At 42.2% G+C, this 24,015-nt stretch overlaps 1 protein-coding gene and 1 pseudogene across 1 annotated transcript; both read left to right on the top strand.

Annotated features, from left to right (window-relative positions):
- The window catches only part of LOC105714593 (testis development-related protein 1-like), a 262,070-nt pseudogene that overhangs the window by 31,821 nt on the left and 206,234 nt on the right, over positions 1-24,015 (top strand).
- LOC135268378 (thyroid receptor-interacting protein 11-like) lies at positions 8,414-17,356 on the top strand. The gene is given in 4 exon segments (XM_064361072.1): positions 8,414-10,604; positions 11,051-16,188; positions 16,190-16,415; positions 16,418-17,356. Coding segments are annotated over 4 exon segments (5,655 nt in total). The 5' UTR covers positions 8,414-10,445; the 3' UTR covers positions 16,550-17,356.

The following is a 24,015-nucleotide window of genomic DNA, read 5'->3' as shown; positions in this document are numbered from 1 at the left end:
TACTGACTAAACTATCTCTGCCTGCCCATCTATCTTGCCCTGAGGCACACCACGATTGATCAGCAGCTATTGCTGGATTCTTCTGGGTCAAGGCCATTCTGCCTTGCTTCCTGCTATGGTTGCCATCCCTTAATTAAGTGCAGCTTCTTGGCACCCTGTTGTAGACTCCTATCCCCATTGACACCAGGGAATACTATTCCTCAGCATCTCCTACTGGCTCTGGCCCACATAGGACAGCCACAGCTAGGCTTCTTGGAGAAGCCAGTGGTGACTCTGACTAGTGCTTTTTGCTGTCTTAGCTTAAAGGAGGGATACCCCAAAGAATATAGTCAGATGGTAGGTTCTCTGATCTCATTGTTCATGCTACCATAATCACTTTTGAATCTAATTCCTCTATCAATACTGATAACCCTCACTTACCACAGGCCACTACTGTGTGCAAGCATTAGGGAGGCATCTCGGCAGTGTCAGTAGTTCTAGAAACCCTGGCTGAGCCACACAAAGGTACTCATGACAAACCTTTTTGTATAGCCTCGTCTTTCGAGAAGCATTCTAGTTCTGCTTATGTTCTGCAGTTCTTCTGAGAAATCTTTGGTTGCGGAGATATTACATTCTATGCTGTGACCTGACCCTGTTGACTAAAACTTCTACCTGACTTTAATACTGGATATTCAGATGGTACAAAGTTACACATCCTGGTTAGCCTCCTGAGCTAGCCACTGGCTGTCTTCTGGACGTGCAGTGAAGATCTGGATTTAAGATTACTGTTAGTAACTGGAATCAGGACTGCAGGGACATGCATTTCTTGAATCACTGCATGACCTTTTGTGGAACAACTTCAACATGGTCCATGAAAGTTCTCTGGAGCTTTCTACCAGCATCTATCTCAACACTTCAGTGGCTATTTCTAATAGCGAGCTTGGTTTAGAAACTTGTCCTCTATGAAGTTCAAATAATTGGATACAAGAACTGTACAAAGCAAGAATGTACAAAGTAACTGACTTTTATACTGTTCATCTGTTGGCATAAACTCTTGAAGGTTAGTTTTTAGGTCTGTCTTAGAAGTAAAGGCATGGGTAGGGAAAATATGGTAAATTTTCTCTACTACAGCAGAGAACCATCCAAACTCCAAACTGGAGTAGCCATAGTTCAACTGTGGAATAGGGCAAGAACTCTTCAGGACAAGATACAATCTCAACACTCTCAAGGGCAAATGCAGGAGAGTGTTCTTACAATGGGATATCCTGGAACAGCATACTGAACAAGGGGCCATCAGAACACAAGTGGCCCACCATGGGATCACTCTGCCCACTCGAATGATGCTCAGCAAGTGGGTAGGTACTGAGTCCTCTGGATTTGTGACGTTCTTTGGGGCCTCCTTGAATACATAAACCTGGGCACTTCTGAGCATTAAGGTATAGGGATGGCTGAAGCCAAGAAGTGGGTCTTAACTCATGAAGTAGCCCTTGGAAGAACTTAAGAGAAAGAGATTTCCCTGTAGGACAGAGGTTGCCACCTCCTTGATGAGGTTTTCCAAAGGTTATTCTAGTCAGCTAGAATACCACTGTACACTATCCTAAAAGGAAAGTGCAGTATCTTTAAATCCAAACACTGGATTTCTAATAAAACTTCCTGGATTTTTAACTCAGTTGATAGTCCTATTGGAGTATCTGCTGGGATAGAACTTTGAGTCGAAATCAAGACAATTTTATGTATCCAAGATGAATTCATGATACAGAAAACAATGTTAAGTGACAGAACAAACTCAGACAGAACAAAAAACATCATGTGACACGGAACAAACTTGAACAGATCTGACTGAGTCCCTGCTGGCTCTGAAGCCTTGGGAGCCAGCTGACTCAGACTTAGCTTGAAGGATAGAACTTGAAAACATATCCTTGGCCCACTGACACTTGTGAACATGAGCTGTTCCTACCAGAAAAGTAAGCAAGATGACCACCTGTACTTTCATGTGGCTAGTCTACTTGTATACTGTATTTAACCTGTAACCTGTTCTATTGATCTACCCTTGTGTTAAAACATGAAGCCGTAAACTATCCCTCTATGTAATGTGTATTGTGAAGGGAAGCATTGCTACCAAATCAATACAAGACTAAGTAGTGGAGTGACAGATTGGTTAACAACCACAGCAGTTTTGATATCTGCCTCTTCATACTTTGATAGTTTAAAGAAGGAATTATTACTGTTGGACCAGAGTACCTTCCAAGACCTTAGGGAAGTAAAAAATGTGTGTGGCCAGGGAAGCAAAATCTCAATCTCAATTCTTGTGCACTAAAATAGAAGTGTTAAAACTCTCCAGGATTGATCTAAGATCCTATGTAAGATAGGCATAAACCCAGTGGACATGTGGCCAAAGATAATGACGGACTGTACATCTTGGAAGGCTACGAAAGACTACTCAAACTCCTGGCAAGATAATTTAAACAAAATAGAGTACCACTCATGCTCAGTGAAAGATGTACAAAGGTCAACTCTACTCAGAATTCAATTGGCCCTCTTCAACTTCAGTGGTATAAATTATCAAACTGCTTTTTAGAGGTTATTCTACCTAAAACAGTCCTTTGACCCACCTTAGTCCCTCCTAAATGGAGGTGGTGGGGTTGGAAAAAATAGGCAAAACTTTAATGAAGCATGCCCTGTGATAAGTTAGCCCTACTGAACAAACCATGGTAGCATTTACATTTGCCTAAAATAAAACCCTGGCAATAGGGATGTGTGTGCACTTGGTGGCTGGGAACAAAATAAATGCACAAAATACCAGTGTCAATTACACTAGCATTGAACTCCTTTGAAAATTTTCATAATCTAGGCTGGCTGACAGTGCTATCTAAACTGAATGATACTAATAGTCCTGATAATGTGGGGCACGAATTATCCTCAGGTCTGAGACTTGCTCAGAAAAACAGTGGCTTGCTGTTGGATGTTCAGATTGTTGACAAGCCAAGATACCAAGTAGTTTCCCATCCACCGCTGGGGCTCCTTGTCAGTTCTAGTATCTGCTCCCTTTGGGTTTTAACCACATTTTCACTATACTGCCTTGTTTGTGTAACCCTCACTTAAGGCACACCTACATAATGGTATGTAGGCTGTTTCTAAGTTGTGGCTACTATTCATTTTACATAGCAGCTAAGGCCTTGAATCTCTGGACCAGAGTCCTGAGCAAGTTCTTACCTTGGGCTTCTCAAATCAATGCTCTGATGAGATTGTGTGTCTAGGTTTGTACTCAGCTCTTGATGCTTATTTTGTGTGCAGTAGGCCCTGAGGGAATTAAGACAATTGCATTGCAATAGTCAAGTGCAGAAAAGGGGTAAGGGGGCCTGGGGAAAGACTTGGGTGTTGCCTATTTAAAAATCCTATGCCTTTGTTTGTTTCTAGAATGTACTTTGGTTTCTAGCCTTGGGTCTTTAAGCCTGAATTGAAGGAAGTGACATCATGAGCTTGCCATAGAAACAGGTGACCAAGTGTCCCCGTTATCGTAGGAAACGAGTACTTTGACTAAGTCTCAAACTGACAACTTAGTTGTCACCCTAAATGCAGCTATAGATAAGGCATGTCTTGTGAAAGAGTATCACTTGCTTGACTGTAGCTGTAAAGATGAGCCAACAGCATTCAAACTCATAGTCCAAATGAACAAACGTTGGCACTGCCAGCTAAGATTCTCCCTTGGCATCCATCACCAAACAGTAAATGCTTTGGACTGACTCCAGATACTGACTCATACCTGGGCTGGTATTTGGTTTCCAGTGGACTCAGGGGAGTCTCATAAGTTTCTCACACTGATGGGTGGGATAGTGTCCAGGTGACTCTTCAGGTAGCCATGATCTGGGCTGAGCTTCATAGACCTAAGGCAAGACAAGGAGTTGCCTAGTAAGCAGAGCTAAACAAAGTAAAAAGTCCACACAACAAAGTAAAAGCCCATAAGCTTAGGGAAAAATCTCTGGAAAGGGCCTAGGAGATAACTTGGTGACAAAAACAAGGGTTTATAAAAGACAAAGCGTTAAAGGAGTAGAATGTCCAGTTCAAACTATTGCAGCAAGTTTAAAGTTCCATGGGTCAGCATGCTTATGGTTGGGCTTGTCTTAGCTGGATTTAAGGTTGAGAAATTGAGGTGATATGGACGGGAATCTCAGTATGCCATTCAATGGGAATGTCACAGGGAAATGTAAGTTTCCCAGGCATTTTGGGCTCAAGCTCTGCAGATAAGCAACTTTCCTGATAAAGACATCAAAATGGCAATGAGATGACAGGATATGGGCTGGCACTGGCAGCTTTTGCTACAGTGTTCAAGGTAGGTAATCACATAAACCTGTCCTGGTCTGAATACTTTAGGTCACTCCTATCACGGGGAACCCTATGTACAGCATGTAGTCAGTTTGAGACTTTGCAGGCATATGAGGTAAGAAGGTAGATCGAAAGGCTTTTGTACTTAGAGTTGAGGCCAGCCATCAGTCTTCTGAGGAACGGGACATGGTCATACAGTATGTCATGTAGATTTCAGGATGGCTATTTGACCCTGGTTGCAAACACAAAAACCAGCTCACTATTGTTACTGCCCAGATGAGCATGTGGAAAGGTCGATTACTGTCAAACTAGATTCTAAGTGGAACTGCAATTTTTGGAACTACAGTAATTAAAGCTGGTTTGTGTTGGCCAAACACTTGAATGTGCTACACTCAAGGGATGGTCTACTCTGGCAGATTTATGCTTGGCATTATATGGGATGGAGGAGTAATGGGCTTCATACTCATTCGTTTCACTTTCATCTAAGATGAATGGTAAGGGGCTCTTAGCACTTCAAACAGACTCGAAAGCATTAGTCTTATCACCTGAGCTGTTTGTCTTATGCCTTTATGCCCAAAAGAATGAATATGTTCAATTCATACATCCTGAACTAGTTGTATGGTTTCCATCTTAAATTCCAGCTACCATGGAAATAGGTCTCATACTGGTGGGTAAGATGAGCTTAAAGCAGAAGTCATCTTCTAATCTTCTAGAAAGTTATCTGGAGTTGGTCTAGAAGTATTCCAAGGTTTTCTCCCTGAATTCTGTGCTTTACTATTCAGCATAGCCTAACAAAATTCCCCATCGTTCAGGGAGAACCTGGCCTCTGGAGCCTGTATACTGTATGGAGAGATCTCACGACTACTAGGATAATCAGCCCTCTGCTCCTATGGGGAGTTGTAAAATTCTCCGTAAGATTAGTCAAATGGGGAATCTGAGGCAATGAATATTGTGTGAAGGTTTTTAGTCCAGTGTTTGGAAGCTCTGTTACATCCAAAGCTGAACACTGTGTTGCTAAGAAGTCAGGCGATGTCAAGGTGACCTGAAACCCAAAAGATTAATGGTCAATCAATTCTGGCAGTAGTGCTGTGAGCAGGGATAGCCTCACCCAAGCTGGGCAGGTGCTGGTGGGGTTGAGGGAGTTCTAGATGAAGAGGCCATGGGTCAAAATTTCAGTCCTAAGTAAGGCTGATAACTAAGGGCAAGACCAGTGTTGGCTATGAGATTTGGTTAATATTTCAGATCTTGTGCTGGCAATAGCAAAGATCAAAAACCCGAAAAGAATAAAAATCCCATCCAACTTAATAGCAGCACTGGCAAAAAGATGTACAAAGGCTCACAATCAAGCCCTATCAATAGTGTGGAGACGAGAGTGCATCTTTGTAGAGTGTGAATTTCTGTGTATTCACTACATTAAGCCTAGTGAATCATTCTTTTCAAGCCTCTGATAGCTTATATTTGAGTCTCTTAAGGAAGTTTCTACGAATTCTCACTTTGTACCCTAAACATAGTCTATAATCTACTAAGATGCACTTCTAAAAATCATACCATTCTGCCACAGCTTAATGCTTTTGGTCTATCTTTGCTCAATTTTTAACCCCTCTTAGTACTTAACAGGTATGTTTTGGCTAATCCTGTTTCCAACACTTCTGCCACTATTAGGCATGTTTCTTTAAAAAACTGGATTAAGTAAAATCCAGCTGAAACCTGAGAATAGAAAATGTCTATTCTGGTACCTGGGTGATTTGACTTGGATGTCTTATTACATTCCTTTCTCATGCTGTCTGGGATGCTTGCACCTGTTATGTGCCACTTCACATCCCCTCTTCCTCACTGCCTCTGTCCGTTTACAGCTGCTGGTATAACCCAACAGCACTTCAACTGGGCTTCATGCCAGCTACCTCCCAGTTCCTGCCCCAGGATTTTCCTCCAATTTGTAGGCATGGGATGATCTTGGGGATCCACTGGGCTGCTTTCACTTCCCACTGGAAGTTTGGGCACGTGGGGCCAAACCTTGATAGATGGGAGCTGGGAGCCAATTGATAATGCATCCTTCTATCATCTGAATCTGAGATGTTTCCTCTAAGGCTATCACTTCTGGAATGACACTGGAGTTCCTAATAGTGGTGGCCAACTCCATAATGCAGACTTAAAGTGGCCTTCCCTCTGTCTTTAATCTTCCTGTTCCTTAGGATCATGTCCTCAAACTGAAACACCAAGCTTTTGCTGGTTTCTCAAAGCAGAGTCTGAGACACAGTGGCTAGATCAGCTTTCTCCCCACTCTCCTCTACCAGTTACTTCGAAGCTTTTATTTTCTAACTTTCCTTTGGTTAGGGTTACCTTCCCATGGTCGTATCCAATCTTGTACCTACTTTAATAGCCACCAGGTAGATCGTCAGGTATCTATATCAACTCTAAAACATGGGATGAAGTGGAAAGTGATGGGATAAAGCATTTTGATGAGACAGTCCTGCTGAGGTGGATGTCTCCATTACAGGACCAGGTGCTACTTGGCAGCAGACTCAATCAAGTACCTTAATGGAGCCAGTATAGCCACAGTGAACTTCCTAGTGAGGTCAAAATTCTCATCGAATCTCAGCTACTTGGGAGACTGAGGCAGGAGAGTCGCTTGAACCCAGGAGGTGGAGGTTGCAGTGAGCCAGGATTGCACCACTGCGCTCTAGCCTGGGTGACAGAGCAAACTATCTCAAAAAAAATTAAAAAAGTCTTAGTTAACTTGTGGTCCATCGGCTGGACAATCTGGGGAAGCCAAACTCGAGCTTGTTTTTTGTTAGTGTGTCCTCTAGAAAGTGAGACAGTATTGTGTTGGACCCCTAACTTCAGTGGAGATGGTACCAGGTTTGTGTTAGCCCCATTTTCACACTACTAAGACATACCTGAGGCTAGGTAATTTATAAAGAAAAAGGGGTAATGGACTCACAGTTCCATGTATCTGGGAAGGCCTCAAAATCATGGTGGAAGACAAGGGAAGAAGAAAGGCATGTTTTATGTGGTGGCAGACAAGAGAATCAGAGAAGAGGGGAACCCCTTATAAAACATATCTCATACTACCACGAGAACATTATGGAGGGAACTGCCCCCATGATTCAGGATTCTTCCACCAGGTCCCTCCCACCACATAGGAATCATGGGAGCTACAATTAAAGATGAGATTTGGGTGGGGACACAGCCAAACCAACAAGGTTCAAGAAGCCAGAGACCAAGAGCCAGCAAACAAAACATAGGGTTTGAGGGAACTTAGAGGGCAGTCCAATGGCAGTTGGCTGGAAGGAAAACTTGCAACCACGTGTAAAGCATGAACTTGATAGCACTTACACCCTTCAGCAGCCTCCACATGACAACTCTCACTTAAATTATTGCTGTCAGGTGTGTCTGCCATAAGGATCGGTTTTGGGGGTATGCTGGTTGCTGTCAGGTGTCTACCATGTACCTCTACCTCAGCATACCCTTGAATGACCCTCATACTTGTACACTGTCCTGTGACTTCCCTGGGGCCAGGTATGTGGAAGAGAATTGTGACCAGATGCCTGAGTAGCAATACAATGAATGTAATCAGACTATACGGAAACTCTTTCCAGGCATTTGGGAGTTGATCAAACCATGCAGCTCTGGGGTTGTAAGACTGATTCTAGGACCCACATGGCCTGGGTTATATTGAGAGTGCAATCAGGAATATATACCCGACAGTCAACTTCAATGAATGCACAGCCTCCATCCTAGGCGGGCTTTTGATGTCCAGGGCTATGTGACTTTACAAAGAAGGATGCATGACCCCACTACCCATGTCTGCAGTATCATCCACCCTAGCCCACCATATATAGCATACCCCACAGTGGGGATAATACTAACTTGCCAGGCATGATGGAGGGTGCCAGTAATTCCAGCTACTTGGGAGGCTGAGGCAAGAGAAGGGCTTGAACCAGGGAGGTGGAAGTTGCAGTGAGCCAAGATCACGCCATTGCAATATAGGCTCTGCAAGAGAGTGAGACTCCATCTCAAAAAAAAAAAAAAAAAAGTGAAGACAAACTGTTAACATTCATAAAATAAAAAGATAATATAAATCAATTTTTTTTTTTTTTTGAGACGGAGTTTTGCTCTTGTTACCCAGGATGGAGTGCAATGGCGTGATCTCAGCTCACCGCAACCTCCGCCTCCTGGGTTCAGGCAGTTATCCTGCCTCAGCCTCCTGAGTAGCTGGGATTACAGGCACGCGCCACCATGCCCAGCTATTTTTTTGTATTTTTAGTAGAGACGGGGTTTCACCATGTTGACCAGGATGATCTTGTTTTTCTGTTTTCTTATGATGGAAGCTGAAGTCATTTGAGTTATCTGAGTTCATTCTCCTTTCAAAATATATACATTTGGTGCTACAAATTTATCCCTAAATACCGTTCTAGTAATATCTTCTAATGTTGTATTGCTGTTGTCATTTAGTTTAAAATATTTTTTAATTTACCTTTCCTTCTTTTAAACCATAGATTACTTGTATTTTTAAATTTCCAAATATTTGAGATTTCTTAAGAATCTTCTGTTAATGATACCTAATTCCATGGTAATCAGATATCATTTTTTAATGACTTGAATCCTTTTGAATTAATTTAAGACTTGTTTCATGGCCAGGCACAGTGGCTCATGCCTATAATCCTAGGAGTTTGGGAGGCAGAGGCAGGAGGATCACCTGAACTCAGGAGTTTTAGACCAGCCTGGGCAACACAGTAAGATCCCAACACTACAAAAAAAAAAAAAAAATGGAATATTAGCTGGGTGTAGTGGTACACATCTGTAGTTCTAGTTACTCGGGAAGCTGAAATGGGAGGACTATTTGAGCCCAGGAGGTCAAGGCTGTAATGACCCATCGTGGTACCACTTCACTACAGCATGGACAACAAAGCAAAACCCCATCTCCACAAAAAAAAAAAAAAAAAAAAGTGCTTTATGGCCCAAAATATGGTTTATCTTTGTATATGTTTTCATTGGAAGACAGTAATTGATCACTTTTGGCTTTAATTAAGATGTCTTTTCCTTTAAATAACTTTTGCAAAACATCTTGTTTCATCCCTCAACATGTAATTAAGACTTCCAGTCTTCCAAATATATTAGAAACTACATTTAGTCATAGCAAAACTTGCAAACAACCAAATTTAGTTCTGGCCTCAGCCAGACCTATTTACACATTTGAATTTATTTCGTTTTTCGTCTTTCTTTGTTCTATAAACATTTCTATTTTAAAGACATATTGCAATTTACAAAATTTGCAAGAAATGTCTTTTTAAATGTACAAGTTCAACAACTAATAAATATGAACATCCAGATACAGTTAAGTTTCAAGTCAGGACATTTTTATGATGGGTTTATTAAAAAATTAAAGAAATAGTCTCAAGTTTCAGACATCTGGGTACTTGTGCTATCAAAGTGGTTTCACTGCCCTCAGTGGCCACCATCATGAGAATAGTTAACTCTTGGATTGCTGTACCTCATATATCAGGAAGTGGCACGTTCAGTGATGTTGCTAAGTATACTTATGTAGGTGCAGCTTATGGTTTAACACTTACATGAAAGTTGTATGAATTTATGTAAGGAAATGTTTAGTTTAAAGACGGTATCTTTAAATAGATATCTTAGCTGTTAAAACTAAGTGATCTATCTGGAGTATATTCTCAACAATAAAAATCTCAAGGGAGTTATGCTGAGTGAAAAAAAGCCAGCCTCAAGAAGTGAAATACATTCTGCACATGTATCCCAAACTTAAAAAGAAAATTGTTGGCGAGTGTCATGGTGGCTGGTGAGTTGGCAGGAATTGCCCCAGGGAGCTGGGGAGAGTCACTAAAGCAGAAGTAGAACTGGCCCAATCTGGACGGTGGGAATGAGCAGAAGGCCCCGCGTGGGTGACAGCATCACTAGAGGAGGGCCCCTGGTAAAGTCCTAGGCCAGGCCAGGCCAGGCCTCTGTGTTCCTCAGCAGAACCTGGAGCCCACGTTGCCTGGGAAACCCGCTTTGTTACGGAATCCTGCACATTTGAACTCTTCTTGTGAAGGGAGGCGTTCAAGGATATTTGGTCGGATAGTCCGACGGTGCTAAATGTTTTTTCTGAGTGGACCGAGTCGGCCACTAAATTCACCGCGATGTCGTCCTGGTTTGGGGGCCTCGGCTTCAGACGGGACCAGTCTCCGGGTCAAGTCAGGGGCAGCCCGGCTTCCCTGACTGACCCGATTTCAAGCTTTACAAACTTTATGCTGACTGGGAGCACGGAGGAAGTGGAAGCAGAATTACCTGATTTTATTGTAAGGTACATTGCCGGGTTAAAATGAGGAAACTGAGGCCAGTGAGAAAAAATGAGAATCCAATTTATTCAGCTCCCGGGCGAGGTTCTGTGGTCCAGGAAGGGGCCAGAGAAGTCGCAATGGGCTTCTCAGGGCGTGGGGTTTTATAAGAAGCGGAGGTAGTTGATTGGTCATTGGGAAACAAAGAGCAGACAATTTCATTGGTAAGGAGATTTGATTGATTGTTAGGGAAACAGAGCAGACAGTTTCATTGGTAGGCTGACTGGCTGGGGAGGTTAATGTTAAACTGCCATTGGACAAATCTTCCGCGGGCTTTTTAAATTTTGAAAGGGTTGAGTGAGGAATGCAAGAGTGGGCGTGTGGAGTCTGCATGGAGAAACCAGATAGGAGCAGGTGTGGGGAGCCAGCACAGAGAGATAAGTGTGTCCATTTGGCTCTTCAGGGAGGCAGCCGGCCTTACATTTATGACAAAGGAAATTGAAGACATTCATGAAATCTTGACATCAGAGAATAAAAGGTGTAAGAAACTCTGTACTGATCTACAAGAGAAACATGAAGCATCAGAGCTTCAACTGAGACACCGATTTACAAGTTACCAAAATCAACTTCAACAAAAAGAGGTAAAAATCCACCATCCTAAAGCCAGACATACTGTGCTCCAGGACCAGAGGCTGAAACTGCAGTCGGCTGCTCAGTCAGTACCTTCAGGAGCTGGTGGTGTACCAGCAACCACTGCATCTTTTTTCACTTATGGGATTAGTCATCATCCTTCAGCTTTCCATGATGATGACATGGACTCTAATGTTGTAATTACATCCCAGCAACAGATAAACCGATTGTCAAATGAAGTTCCAGGACTTAAGTCTGAAGTTGTCTATTGGAGGGATATTGATCACACTTCAACAGCACGAAGAACACACAGCTCTGCTCAAAGAGAAATAAACGAACTACAAAATATCATTAAGGAACTGAAACAGAAACAAAGTCAGGAAATAGATGACCATCAACATGAAATGTCAGTACTGCAGAATGTGTACCAACAGAAATTGACAGAAAAAAGTCAACGACATCAAGCAGAATTAAGTGACTATGAAAAACGAATTGAAGAACTCACAAATCTGTTACAACAAGGTGGCCTTGGAGCTACAGAAACCGATCACTCTAAAATCTATGAGATGCAAAAAACTATTCAATTTCTACAAACAGAAAAAGTGGAGTCTACCAAAAAAATTGAAGAACTTGAGGATAAAATAAAAGATATAAATAAAAAATTATCTTCTGCAGAAAATGATAGAGATATGTTGACGAAAGAACAAGAACAGCTGAATGTGGAAAAGATACAAGTAATAAAAGAATGTGAAAACTTGAAATTGGAGTGTAGTGAATTGCAGCCCTATGGTATGAAGCAAAGTGATACTGTGACAGAAAAGGAAAGAATTACGGCACAGAGTGCATCAGTGGAAGAAGTGTTCAGACTACGACAAGCACTGTCTGATGCCAAAAATGAAATAATGAGACTGAGTAGTTTAAACCAGGATGACAGTCTTGTTGAAGACAATCTGAAACTTAAAATGCATATTGAAGACCTAGAAAAAGAGAAGTCATTGCTGAGTCAAGAAAAAGAAGAACTTCAGATATCACTTTTAAAATCAAACAATGAATATGAACTAATCAAAAGTACAGCTACAAGAGACGTAAGTTTGGATTCAGAATTATATAATTTAAGACTTAATTTGGAAGCAAAGGAACAAGAACTCAATCAGAGTATTAGTGAAAAGAAAATCCTGATAGCTAAGATAGAAAAATTGGACAGAGAGAATCAAGATTCTAAAATGCACATGCTTTTGATAAAAGATCAGCTATCAAAACAACAAACTGAAGGAGATTTCATCATCAGTAAACTGAAGCAAGATCTAAATGATGAAAAAGAGAAAGTCCATCAACTTGAAGATGATAAAATGGACATTACTAAAGAGTTAGATGTGCAAAAACAAACATTACTTCAAAGTGAAATGGCCATAAATGATTTACATTTAACCAAGCAGAAACTTGAGGACAAAATAGAAGATTTAGAAGATCAGCTAAATAAATCACAAAAAAATAACGTAAGCATCCAGAAGGAGAATGTGGAACTTAAAGAGCATATTAGACAAAATGACGAGGAGCTTTCTAGAGTCAGGAATGAGTTAACTCACTCTTTAAATCAAGACTCTAGTAGTAATTTTAAGGACAACTTAATTAAAGAAAAAGAAGCTGAAGTCAGGAACTTAAAGCAAAGTCTTTCAGAATTAGAGCAGCTCAATGAAAATTTGAAGAAAGTTGCTTTTGATGTCAAAATGGAAAATGAAAAGTTAGTTTCAGCATGTGAAGATGTGAGGCATCAGCTGGAAGAATGTATTGCTAATAGCAATCAGCTTTCTCTTGAAAACAACACCATTGTGGAGACTCTAAAAATGGAAAAAGGAGAGATAGAAGCAGAATTGTGTCAGGCTAAAAAGAAGCTATTGGAAGAAGCAAACAAGCATGAGAAAACCATTGAAGAATTGTCAAATGCATGTAACTTGAATACCTCTGCCTTGCAGCTGGAACATGAGCATTTAATTAAACTCAATCAAAAGAAAGACATTGAAATAGCAGAACTCAAAAAGCATATTGGACAAATGGATATTGATCATGAAGAAATTAAGGACATTTTGTCATCTAGTCTAGAAGAGCAGAAGCAAATGACACGACTTTTAAACGAGACAGAAATTGTTATTGAAAACCTTCAAGAAAATAGTTCAAAGTTGCAGGAAGAATTGGATAAATATTCTCAGGCCTTAAGAAAACATGACATTTTAGGACAGACCATACGGGAAAGGGACAGAAGTCTTGGATCCATGAAAGAAGAAAATAATCATCTGCAAGAAAAACTGGAATGGTTCAGGGAACAGCAGAGTCGAACTGCACCTGTGGCTGATCCAAAAACCCTTGATAGTGTTACTGAACTAGAATCTGAGGTATCTCAACTGAACATGATCAAGGATCATCTTGAAGAGGAAACTGAACACGATCCAAAGATAACTGAAGATCAAAACCAGAGTAAGATGCAACTACTTCAGTCTTTACAAGAGCAGAAGGACATGGATGAGTTGAGACACCAGCATGAGCAAAGGCACGCCACGCACACCCAGCTCTGTTTGGAGAACAATGAGGAAGTTAAGTGTTTGCGAGAAACAACTGAACCAATGAAAACCCAGTTTTACGAAGAAAAGCAGAAGATTCAAACAGATAACTCTGATGTTTTTCAAGAAACCAAAGTGCAGAGCCTTAATTTAAAAAATGGAAGTGAAGAGCATGATTTATCTAAAGCTGAAACGGAAAGATTAGTGAAAGGAATCAAAGAGCGAGAACTGGAGATTAAACTTATAAATGAAAAGAATACAGCTTTAACTAAACCGATTGATCAGTTGTCCAAAGATGAAGTTGGTAAACCACCTCAGATCATTCAGCAGAAAGATTTGGAGATACAAGCTCTTGAGGCTAGAATGCCTTCAGCTTCCTGTAATCAAGATGTTGTTTACCTTCAACAGCGACTGCAGCCCTATGCTATGGAAAGAGAACAGCTTTTCACTGTTTTGAATGAGAAGATTAGGGAAAATAACGATCTAAAAAGAAAATATCACAAAATGACGGACAGAGTTGCTGCCAAAGAAGCAGCTCTCATCAAACTGCAAGATGAAAATAAAAACTTGTCCACTAGATTTGAAAGTAGTTGCCAAGATATGTTTAGAGAAACTGTTCAGAATTTATCACATATCATTCGAGAGAAAGACATCGAAACAGATGCACTAAATCAGAAATGTCAGACCTTATTGGCAGTTTTACGAACATCCAGCACTGGTAATGAGGTTGGTGTTAATAGTAATCAATTTGAGGAGCTCTTACAGGAACGTGGCAAGTTAAAACAGCAAGTAAAGGAAATGGAAGAGTGGAAACAGCAGGTGATGACCACAGTACAAAATGCGCAACGTGAGTCCACCCAGCTTCAGGAAGAACTTCACCAACTTCAGGCACAAGTTTTGGTTGACAGTGACAATAATTCTAAATTACAAGTGGACTATACTGGCATGATCCAAAGTTATGAGCAGAACGAAACCAAACTCAAAAATTTGAGGCAGGAATTAGCACAACTTCAGCACAGCATTGGGGAGCTCTGCAATACCAAGGATCTTCTTTTAGGAAAACTTGATATTATTTCACCCCAGCTGTCTTCAGCATCATTGCTGACTCCCCAGTCAGCAGAGTCGCTTACAGCAAGTAAGTCTGAGGTATTGAATGAATCTTCTGAATTGCTACAGCAAGAGCTGGAAGAGCTCGGAAAAGCACTACAGCAAAAAGATGCAACAATTAGAACGCTCCAGGCAAATAATCAGAGATTGTCTGATTCAATTGCTGCCACCTCAGAGCTAGAAAGAAAAGAACATGAAAAAACTGATTCACAAATTAAGCAGCTAAAGGAGAAACAAGATGTTTTGCAAATGTTACTTAAGGGAAAAGATATTTTAATCAAAGCCAAAAATAATCAATTACTTTCTTCCAATAAAAAACTCACTAACAAAGTAAATGAAAACAAACTTTTGAGGCAGGGAGTCACAAACCTGAAGGAGAGAATATTAATTCTAGTGATGGACATTGGCAAACTAAAAGGAGAAAGTGAAAACATAGTAGAAACATCCAGAGAAAAGGAAACAGAATATCAAGCATTGCAAGAAACTGACATGAAGTTTTCTATGATGCTGCAAGAAAAAGAGTTTGAGTGCCATTCAATGAAGGAGAAGGCGCTTGCTTTTGAAGAGCTATCAAAAGAAAAAGAACAGGGCAAGATTAAGGAGTTAAATCAGCTCGCAAAGGCAGTTAAATTAATGCAGGAGAAGATAGCCGTGTTTCAACAGGAGAGAGAGCAAGTCATGTTGTCCCTGAAACAAAAGCAAATGGAAAACACTGCCCTACAGATTGAGGTTCAACATTTACGTGACAACAAATTTTGGTCAAACCAGGAGCTAGAGAGATTGCATAATCATCTTCTAGAATCAGAAGATTCTTATACCCGTTCTGCTGAGCTAGAAAAGCACATACATCTTAGAGCTGAATGGAAGAAAAAGGAGGAACATCTGGAAAGAAAAGTGTTATCATTACAGGAACATTTGGATGTAGCAAATGCTGCACTGGATTCAGCATCAAGACTTAAAGAACAAATTGAAGAACTTAGAAAACAAAATGAGGTCCAATCAGAAATGCTGGATGATGTACAAAAGAAATTGATGAACTTAGCAAACACCTCAGAAGGAAACGTGGACAAAGTCCTAATGAGAAACCTCTTCATCGGTCATTTCCAGGCACCGAAAAATCTGCGTCATGAAGTGTTACGGTTGATGGGGAGCATCCTGGGTGTGAGAAGGGAGGAGATGGAGCAGTTGTTTCATGACAATTAGGGCGGTGTTACCAGGTAGATGACTGGGTGGCTTGGAGGAGGATCAGAAAGTGTTCCCAACACACCTTTGAAATCAATTCAGCCATCTGTGCTTCATAGTTCTTTTTCAGAACTTTGTTAAATTTCTAGAAACAGAATCTCATTCATCTGTTCTACCACCAAAGCTTTCTGTTCATGATATGAAACCTCTAGATTCACCGGGAAGGAGAACACTAGATACAAATGCACCAGAAAGTTTTAAAGATACAGCAGAATCCAGGTCTGGTAAAAGAACAGATGTAAATCCATTTTTGGCTCCTGGCTCAGCAGCTGTTCCTCTTATTAACCTAGCTGGACTTGGGGACTTGGACCTGGTGCGCCCCGGCATCACCTCTTGAAACCCATCTCAGATGTTTGGCCCACATTTACACCTTTGCCAGTGTTACCTGATAACAGTGCCGGAGTTGCGTTGAAAGACCTTTTAAAGCAATAGAGGATTCAGCCAGAGACAATCTAGCACTTCAAATAAACCATGAACACTATACGTATGTACTTTATCACAAAATGGCCTTTTGCAAAAAGTCGTGTATTTGTTTGTAGTTGTGCTTCTTCTGAATTTAATTAAAATATTCCTAATGTTTTTAGACACTGCAGGTGTCAGGAGCAAGTGTTTGTTACATAATCTACTTTATTCCTTCTGATTTGACCTAATTTAAGCTAGGAAGATTTATCTTTTATCTTAACTTACAAAATACAGAGAGACAAAAATACCAGTAGCTGTATGTTGGCTTTTTATTTCCTTATGTGATTTCCAAGCCCATTTAAGCTAGAGATTGTGGTTTATCAAAAGAGTTTTTTTTTTTTTTTTAAATGAAGAAGTGGCTTCTCTGCATAGTGTGAAAAGTTGATCTGAAGCATATATTGATCATCTTTAGAGGACTTTGTGGGAAAAGGCCAGTAAGATTGCCCCTGAAAGGTTATAGGTGCCCTGACACAAAGTATATATTTGGTCCTGTGTAATGTTATCATGTGTGTAGATTCTTTTTTTGTAGTTGTCTGAAATAGAGATGGGGTCTCACTATGTTGCCAGGCTGGTATCAAACTCCGGGGCTCAAGTGATCCTCCCTCCTCAGCCTCACAAAGTGCTTGGATTATAGGCATGAGCCCAGCCCTGTATGTAGATTCATGTGATTACCACCATAGTCAAGATACAAAACACTTCCATCACAAGCATCCACCCCTCCCCCTCCGGTTGCCCTCTCATAATCATAGCCACCTCTCTCACTGTCCCTCTCCTGAATCCCTGACAACCACTAACTGTTCTCCATCTCAGCCATTTTGTTATTTTGAGAGTGTTATATAAATGGAATCAGTGTGTCACCTCTTGAGACTGGCTTTTCTTCACTCAGCATAACTCTCTTGAGATCCATCCAAGTGTTTGGATGTATCACTTGGTTTTTCCTTTTTATTGTTGAGTATATAGTCCAGATACATCACTTAGTTTTAGCAGCTAAGATATCTATTTAAAGATATCAACTTAAAACTAAATGTTTCTTTACACAAATTCATACAACTTTCACGTAAGTGTTAAACCATACAGCTGCATCTACATAACTATAATTAGCAATATCACTGAACATGCCACTTCCTATAGATGAGGTACAGCAATCCAGCCTGAGATTGGGTAGATGCTAAGATATATTGAAGTTTATTGTAAGTATTCCTATGAAAAATATAAAAGGAGGAGGGAGTAGAAATGGAGAGGGAAAACCTTCGGACTAGAATGTAGACCTGAAACCTGGGAAAGGAAAAGGAACTGGGAGAGCCTCAGACCACCGTGCAGCTCAGACAGTCTCAGCCAGCATGGTGGGGCACTCTGGAGCAGAGACCGCCTGTTAGAGGGCCTGCTGTTGGGCAGGCATGGCTAGGCCCTAGTACTCCCACTGGGCTCTATCACTGGCTGGGACTGATAGGAATTGGCTTTGGCTTCAGAGTCAAGGTGGACCCTGAAGGTGCTGGTGTTGGAGGCTGTCAGCTAACTGCCCTCTTAGCAGCTGGACAGCAAATTCCTTCTTGAAAGGGAATCTGAGAAGCCTGCCTTCATGGCCACCTCATGCCACCTCATAGCTAGCTAATTAACCAAGATCCAAACTCCAGCAGTCTACTTCACCCCTTGGTGGACAGTTGGGGCTCTATCAGGAGCATTGAGCCGGTGCTGGCATAGGGTGTCCTAGATCTGCCGCTACCAACAACTGTGCGTCTTTGGGCGAGTCACTCCATTCATTGATTCATTCATTGAAACGCTGAGCATTTGCTGGATGTCAAGTCCTGTGATTAATAAAATGCAGGCCATGGCTTCATGGAGCCCTTCACATGGAGATCGAGGACCACAATGGCCCACAGCAATGCTGAACAATATAATAGGGGGAGCTTTGGAGGGCCCTCAGGTCGTGATGAAGTACAGAGATATGGGGGCCATCATGGGCCTCAACTTCATCTGAAACAGGGAGTGGTTGGACTCAAGGAACTCTGAGGCCCCTTTCAAATCTATTAAATCCATTTCAGGTCAAATCTGGGGAATCACAGGGTCTGCTCCCACAGGAGCAGGTGTAGTACAGCTGGGAGAACCCAACCAGATTTGTGCAAGCCCAGACACAGGCACAGCTGCCCCATCCTACTTCCTGCCCAGGTGGTCTGCTCTATTTCTGAGTTGCCTCTTCAGTGAGGGCTCAGCAAATGATTGGCTTCAGGCTGGGGTTCAGGCTCCTGGGATTTGAACACAATGCCTTTGCTGCTCCAGACCCCAGGGCGGTCCTCCATCTTTGCCTTTATTCAAACACAGCTGGGCCAGGAGTCCAGGCTGAGAGCCAGGCCAGCCGGGCAGGAACCATCAGTTAAACAGTAGACATACATCAACTGACTGATGAGTCCTAGAGAAATCAGCTTGCTCATTTATAAAGCCAATCACCCCGAATTTTCTGAGTCCTTTTCCCCACCCAGCCGTGCCCAGACACATGACCTTGAAGAGGTCTGTTATCTTGCTACAAATTATTGCCAGGAAAATCTATGGCCAATTAAACAAGCAAATGTTCCTCTTGCTCTTTTTATGTTTGTTCTCTTAAGCTCTGGCCTGACCTGCAGGAGAAGATGCTGGACTCTGTCCTCCTCTCTTCATCAGACTAAACATTTTCCCCCACAGCACAGATTCCAGAGCTTGGTTATTAAATCAGCAAAACCCAAAAGCTCCCAAGATAAACTTCTGATGATACACTAATAGCAATTACTCTGGAGAATTTCAATCGGTGCAAAACACCAGGGAAATGTCAGCAGCAGCAAGCATCCTGGCTAAAACAACCCAGTAGTTAATTTACCAGTTTATTGTTCAGAAACTAAAAAGTGAATGCAACAGGGCTCCAGTGGCCAATGAAAAAGCATTCAAAGTGGAAAATCTTTTCTTTGCCTTAGCCAGAGAAAGTCCCAGAAAAACATCCCTGGTATAAAAATTCTTCTCCTCTTTTCCAGACATTTTTTTTTTTTTTTTTTTTAAGAGAAGGTCTCACTCTGTTGCCCAGGTTGCCAACGCTGTAGCCTGAAGGTCCTGGGCTCAAATAATCCTCCTGCCTCAGCCTCTCAGGTACCTTGGGATTATAGGCATATGCCACCATGCCCAGCTAAGTTTTTAAATTTTTTTTATAGAGACAGGGTCTCATAATTATTCCCAGACTGGTATCAACCTCCTGGGCTCAAGTGATCATCTGTCCTTGGCCTCTCCAATTTCTGGGACTACAGACATGAACCACCACACCTGGCTTCCAGATGTTTTTGACTAGTGTAAAGGAATATATATTAGGTTGGTGCAAACATAATTGTGGTTTTTGACATTGAAAGTAATGGAAAAAACCACAATTACATTTGCACCAACCTAATAGAAAGAGCAGGGGGAAAGGGCATGATTTTTTTCCCCTAAAGTTAGCCATATCTTACCCATTCACCTCTGCCTCGACTTTTCTGATAGGACAGACAGGCTACACTACCTACTCCTCCCCGAGCCCCATCTCTCCAGCATGTTTCTTTCTCTATTCTTTCTGTCCCTGCTTGTTTTATTCCCTCTCACCTGCTCATTTTTCCATCCTGCTTTCTCCTTCCCCTGTCTTTCTCCTCCCTTTCCTCAAGTGGGTCCTCTGTGACTTTGCTCTTAAATCCATCTGTCTTACTACCCTGATATTAGGAATTTCTTCCTACACCCTAACCTTCCTCCAGCACCTCAGTCATATTTTCCCCTCTGGCCTCAAAAGTTCTGTCCTCTCTCTGGTGATCCCAGTTTGGTCCTAGTGAATAGTCAGGCTTCCCCAGCAGACAAATCCACAGCAGTTCACAGCTGCTTCCAGCCCATATAGCAGCTCTGTGTAAATTAGAACAAAGTGCCCCTTTCTTGGGGCCGATGCAGTTTCCATGCCAGGCACACAACCTGAAGGACATCAGCCACATGCACCCCCTTGACCTTTGTGTACAGACAGGGCAGGCAGGACCTAGCATTCTCTGAGGATTGGAACTCAGAGAGGACTATTGTAGGCTGGATGGGCTACTCCCACAGCTACAGAGGCAAGGCCCAGCGTGACCACTGTCCAAGATTAATGGGCATAGATCTCCCTGGAGATCTTACCTAACATGCAGATTCCTGTCCCAGCCCCCAGGGAATCTGCTCCAGCAGGTTTGGTCTGGGAGCCCTGAATTAAGTTCCCAGGTGATTCTGATGCAAACCACACTTTGAGAGTCCCTGGTTCCCAAGAACAGTGACCTAGAATTTATTTGGATTTGTATACCCCCAAATTTAGTACATTAATTTATAAGTTTTATACATATACTACTGAGAGCTAAGATATTAAGTACTAGAAGTAAAACATTTCAATAAAGAAAAATAAATATGATGGAAATTATTTTCTTCCTGCCTCCAAAACTCTGCTTTTAGCTTACAGGGTCCATGCTCTCCACTTTGGAGGCCAGGGCCACAGAGGCTGAGAAAAGAGCTTTAGCCATTGAAAACATGAAGTCATCACCCCACTTGGGGCCCTTTTCCTCACCTGCTCCTACCCTCTACCTTCCTGGTCCCAATTAGCAATACTGATGCTCAGGTCGGGGCCCAGCCTCTTACAATCAAGGTGAGACCTCCAGGCTTTCCTTCAGTCCACTGTGAATTGCCTATGATTTCATTTCCTTTCTAGGCTTGCAGAGGGCTATGATGGGCCCCTTCTGGTTTTCAGGTGGACCCTGACTGCACATGCTGCACCCCTGTGTTCCATGATTTGCTTTTTGCTGTAGGAGTGTTTGGACGTTTCTCTCTGTAATTTTCAGCCATAGCCAAGGCTGTGAATCAGGCCTGTATTGATTTAGTGGTGTAGAGTATTTCTGGAGGCATGCTTCCTCACCTGTAAAATGAGAGGGTTGGACTGATTGACTGCTAAGGCCCCGTCCAGCTCCAAGAAGCAAGGCTTCTATAAACCCTGCCTTGAGTGGAAGAGTAAGTATTAGTTCTTGGAAAAGACCAGGACAAGGGGGAAAAGCTGATTAGTAAGTTCAGTCTTTCTACCAATTCTTTTTGTTCCAGAGAAAGACCTGAGTCACGGGTCTCCAGAGAAAGGGCAGTACGACTTTCGCCTCAACCCTTCAAAGCAGAATCCATAATCACTGATCTGGGTTCCAGTCCAGAACCAATATACTTAGAGCAAATGGTTCTGAGCAATTACTTCTTTTTTTTTTTTTTTTTTAACTCAGTGGCTTTTTCCAGAAAGACAGAAGTGGCCTGCATGATCACTGTGGTGCCTACCATGGATGTTGTCTAAAATTTTTTTGTTTTTTCAAAATGAAGGTAATGAATAAATTTTAATTCTTTGGTGGGGCAGGATAGGGCATAAAAGACTAGAAAGTTTTTGGGAAACTTTAGCTTTAGGGGTGTGTGTGTTTGTGTACTGGATCATTGTTTACCAGTGTGCTAGTCAGGGTTCCAAGAGGAAAAAGAAGGCACACTTAAATTAGGATAAGTTGAGCAGGGTTTATAGAAAGAATATTTACAAATGAGGGAAAGAGGGAAACCACCATGCAGGACCCAGAGACTGGCAGCAGGGGAGCTGTTAGCACCCCCAGGGCAGAAGGATATTAGGGAGGGAGTACTTTCTGGACCCAAAAAGGGAATCCTGTGGAAAAGGCCACTGTATTCCTCCATTTTCATGCTGCTAATAAAGACAAACACAAGACAGGGTAATTTATAAAGAAAAAGAGGTTTAACGGACTTACAGTTCCACATGGCTGGGGAGGGCTCACAATCATGGTGGAAGAAGAAAGGCACATCTTGTAGGCAGGAGAGAGAATGAGAACCAAGCAAAAGGGGTTTTTCCTTATCAAACCATCAGATCTCATAAGACTTAGTCACTACCACAAGAATGGAGCGGGGACACCACCCCTGTGATTCAGTGATCTCCCATAATGTATGGGAATTACAGGAGCTCCAATTCAAGATGAGATTTGGGTGGAGACACAGCCAAACCGTATCAACCACCTTGGGAGAAACAGTGGTTCTGTTGAGGGATAGCCTGCTACCTCAAATAAGTAAGAAACAAGTGAGGGGAACGAACACCCCAGCCTCACTCTCCTCCTTCCTTTTCATCTCCTGCTGGATCTCCCCTTTGGGGGACTCTCCCAGAAGCCGGAAGGTAAGACAGCTACAGGGGCAGTGTCTTACAGCTCCTGAGGCAGAGGGTAGTATGCCCCGATGAGTAGAGACACATGTTCTGGCACGGGAGATGCACACTATATCTCTTACCAGGGATTACAGTGAAACACGCTTGAAAGCCATTGTCCATTAAGAGACCTTGGCGTCATTTGGAGCCAGTATGCACTTAGAGTCAGCCAGAACAAAGCTTGAATCCTGGCTCTGCCACTTGCAAGCTGCATGGCCCTTAGACAGACTACTTAACCCATCTGAGCCTTCACATCCACGCATGTAAGAAGATAGAGAATAATGTTGGCTGTGTAGGTTTATCCTGAGGATTAGAGAGAATCATTGCGAAATGTCTGGCAAATGGGGGTGTTCAGTAGGGACAGTATTAATCCCATGTTCTAGGTGTCATGACAGGAATTATTCACCAAGGACAGGCAGCCTCTTTAGCATGGGGCTGAGGACTTTGAGAAGTTTCTGTTTCTTATTTTTATTTTATTACTTTATTAAACTTTTTTAGAGACAAGATCTTGCTCTGTTGCCCTTGGGGTGCAGTGGTGCAATCATAGTTCACTGCAGCCTCTATCTCTTGGGCTTAAGTGATCCTCCCACTTTAGCCTCCCAAGTGGCTGGAACTACAGGCACACAGCACCATGACTGGCTAATTTTTTTAATTTTTACTTTTCAAGTGATGAGATCTCTCTGCTTACTCTAGCTGATCTCAAACTTCTGGTCTCAAGAGATTATCTTACCTCAGCCTCCTGAGTAGCTGGGGTTATAGGCATGAGCTACTGTCCCCAGCCTGCAGGCAATTATTGATGGAATGATTTATAAATTGCAAGGTGTTTATTGCCCTGGAGAAAGCACAGTTCATTGCCAACAGAATTCACTAAGAGTCTGAGCTGTAAGCAGGATTGAAGCCCAAGAAAGGAATCAGGGTGGGAGTTGCTTGTCTCAGAAGCCTGAGATGAGTGTGCATTTTCCATTTAATTCCCATGTACTGTGGCAACTACTGAAAGCCAGGGGCCTGTTCTGTCTGGGAGGGAAGGCAGGCAGCTTCCTGTGTGCCTGCAGCCATGGTTCCTCAGGCTGAACCCATACTCCCCGCTGGGCCCTGTTCCAGGAACCCTGGCCCTTACTCTCTTATCTGCAATCCCAGGCCGAATTCATGGCAGAATGTCACTTTCTTTCTTTAACAAACACTGGGTTTCCGTTTGTTCTAACAAATCAAGCCAGACTGTTGAGGC

The sequence above is a fragment of the Aotus nancymaae genome, unplaced genomic scaffold (genome assembly GCF_030222135.1).
Source record: "Aotus nancymaae isolate 86718 unplaced genomic scaffold, 86718_ANA_hifiasm-v0.15.2.pri h1tg000040l, whole genome shotgun sequence".
Classification (NCBI taxonomy): domain Eukaryota; kingdom Metazoa; phylum Chordata; class Mammalia; order Primates; family Aotidae; genus Aotus; species Aotus nancymaae.
This window is presented reverse-complemented; position numbering and strand designations above follow the sequence as displayed.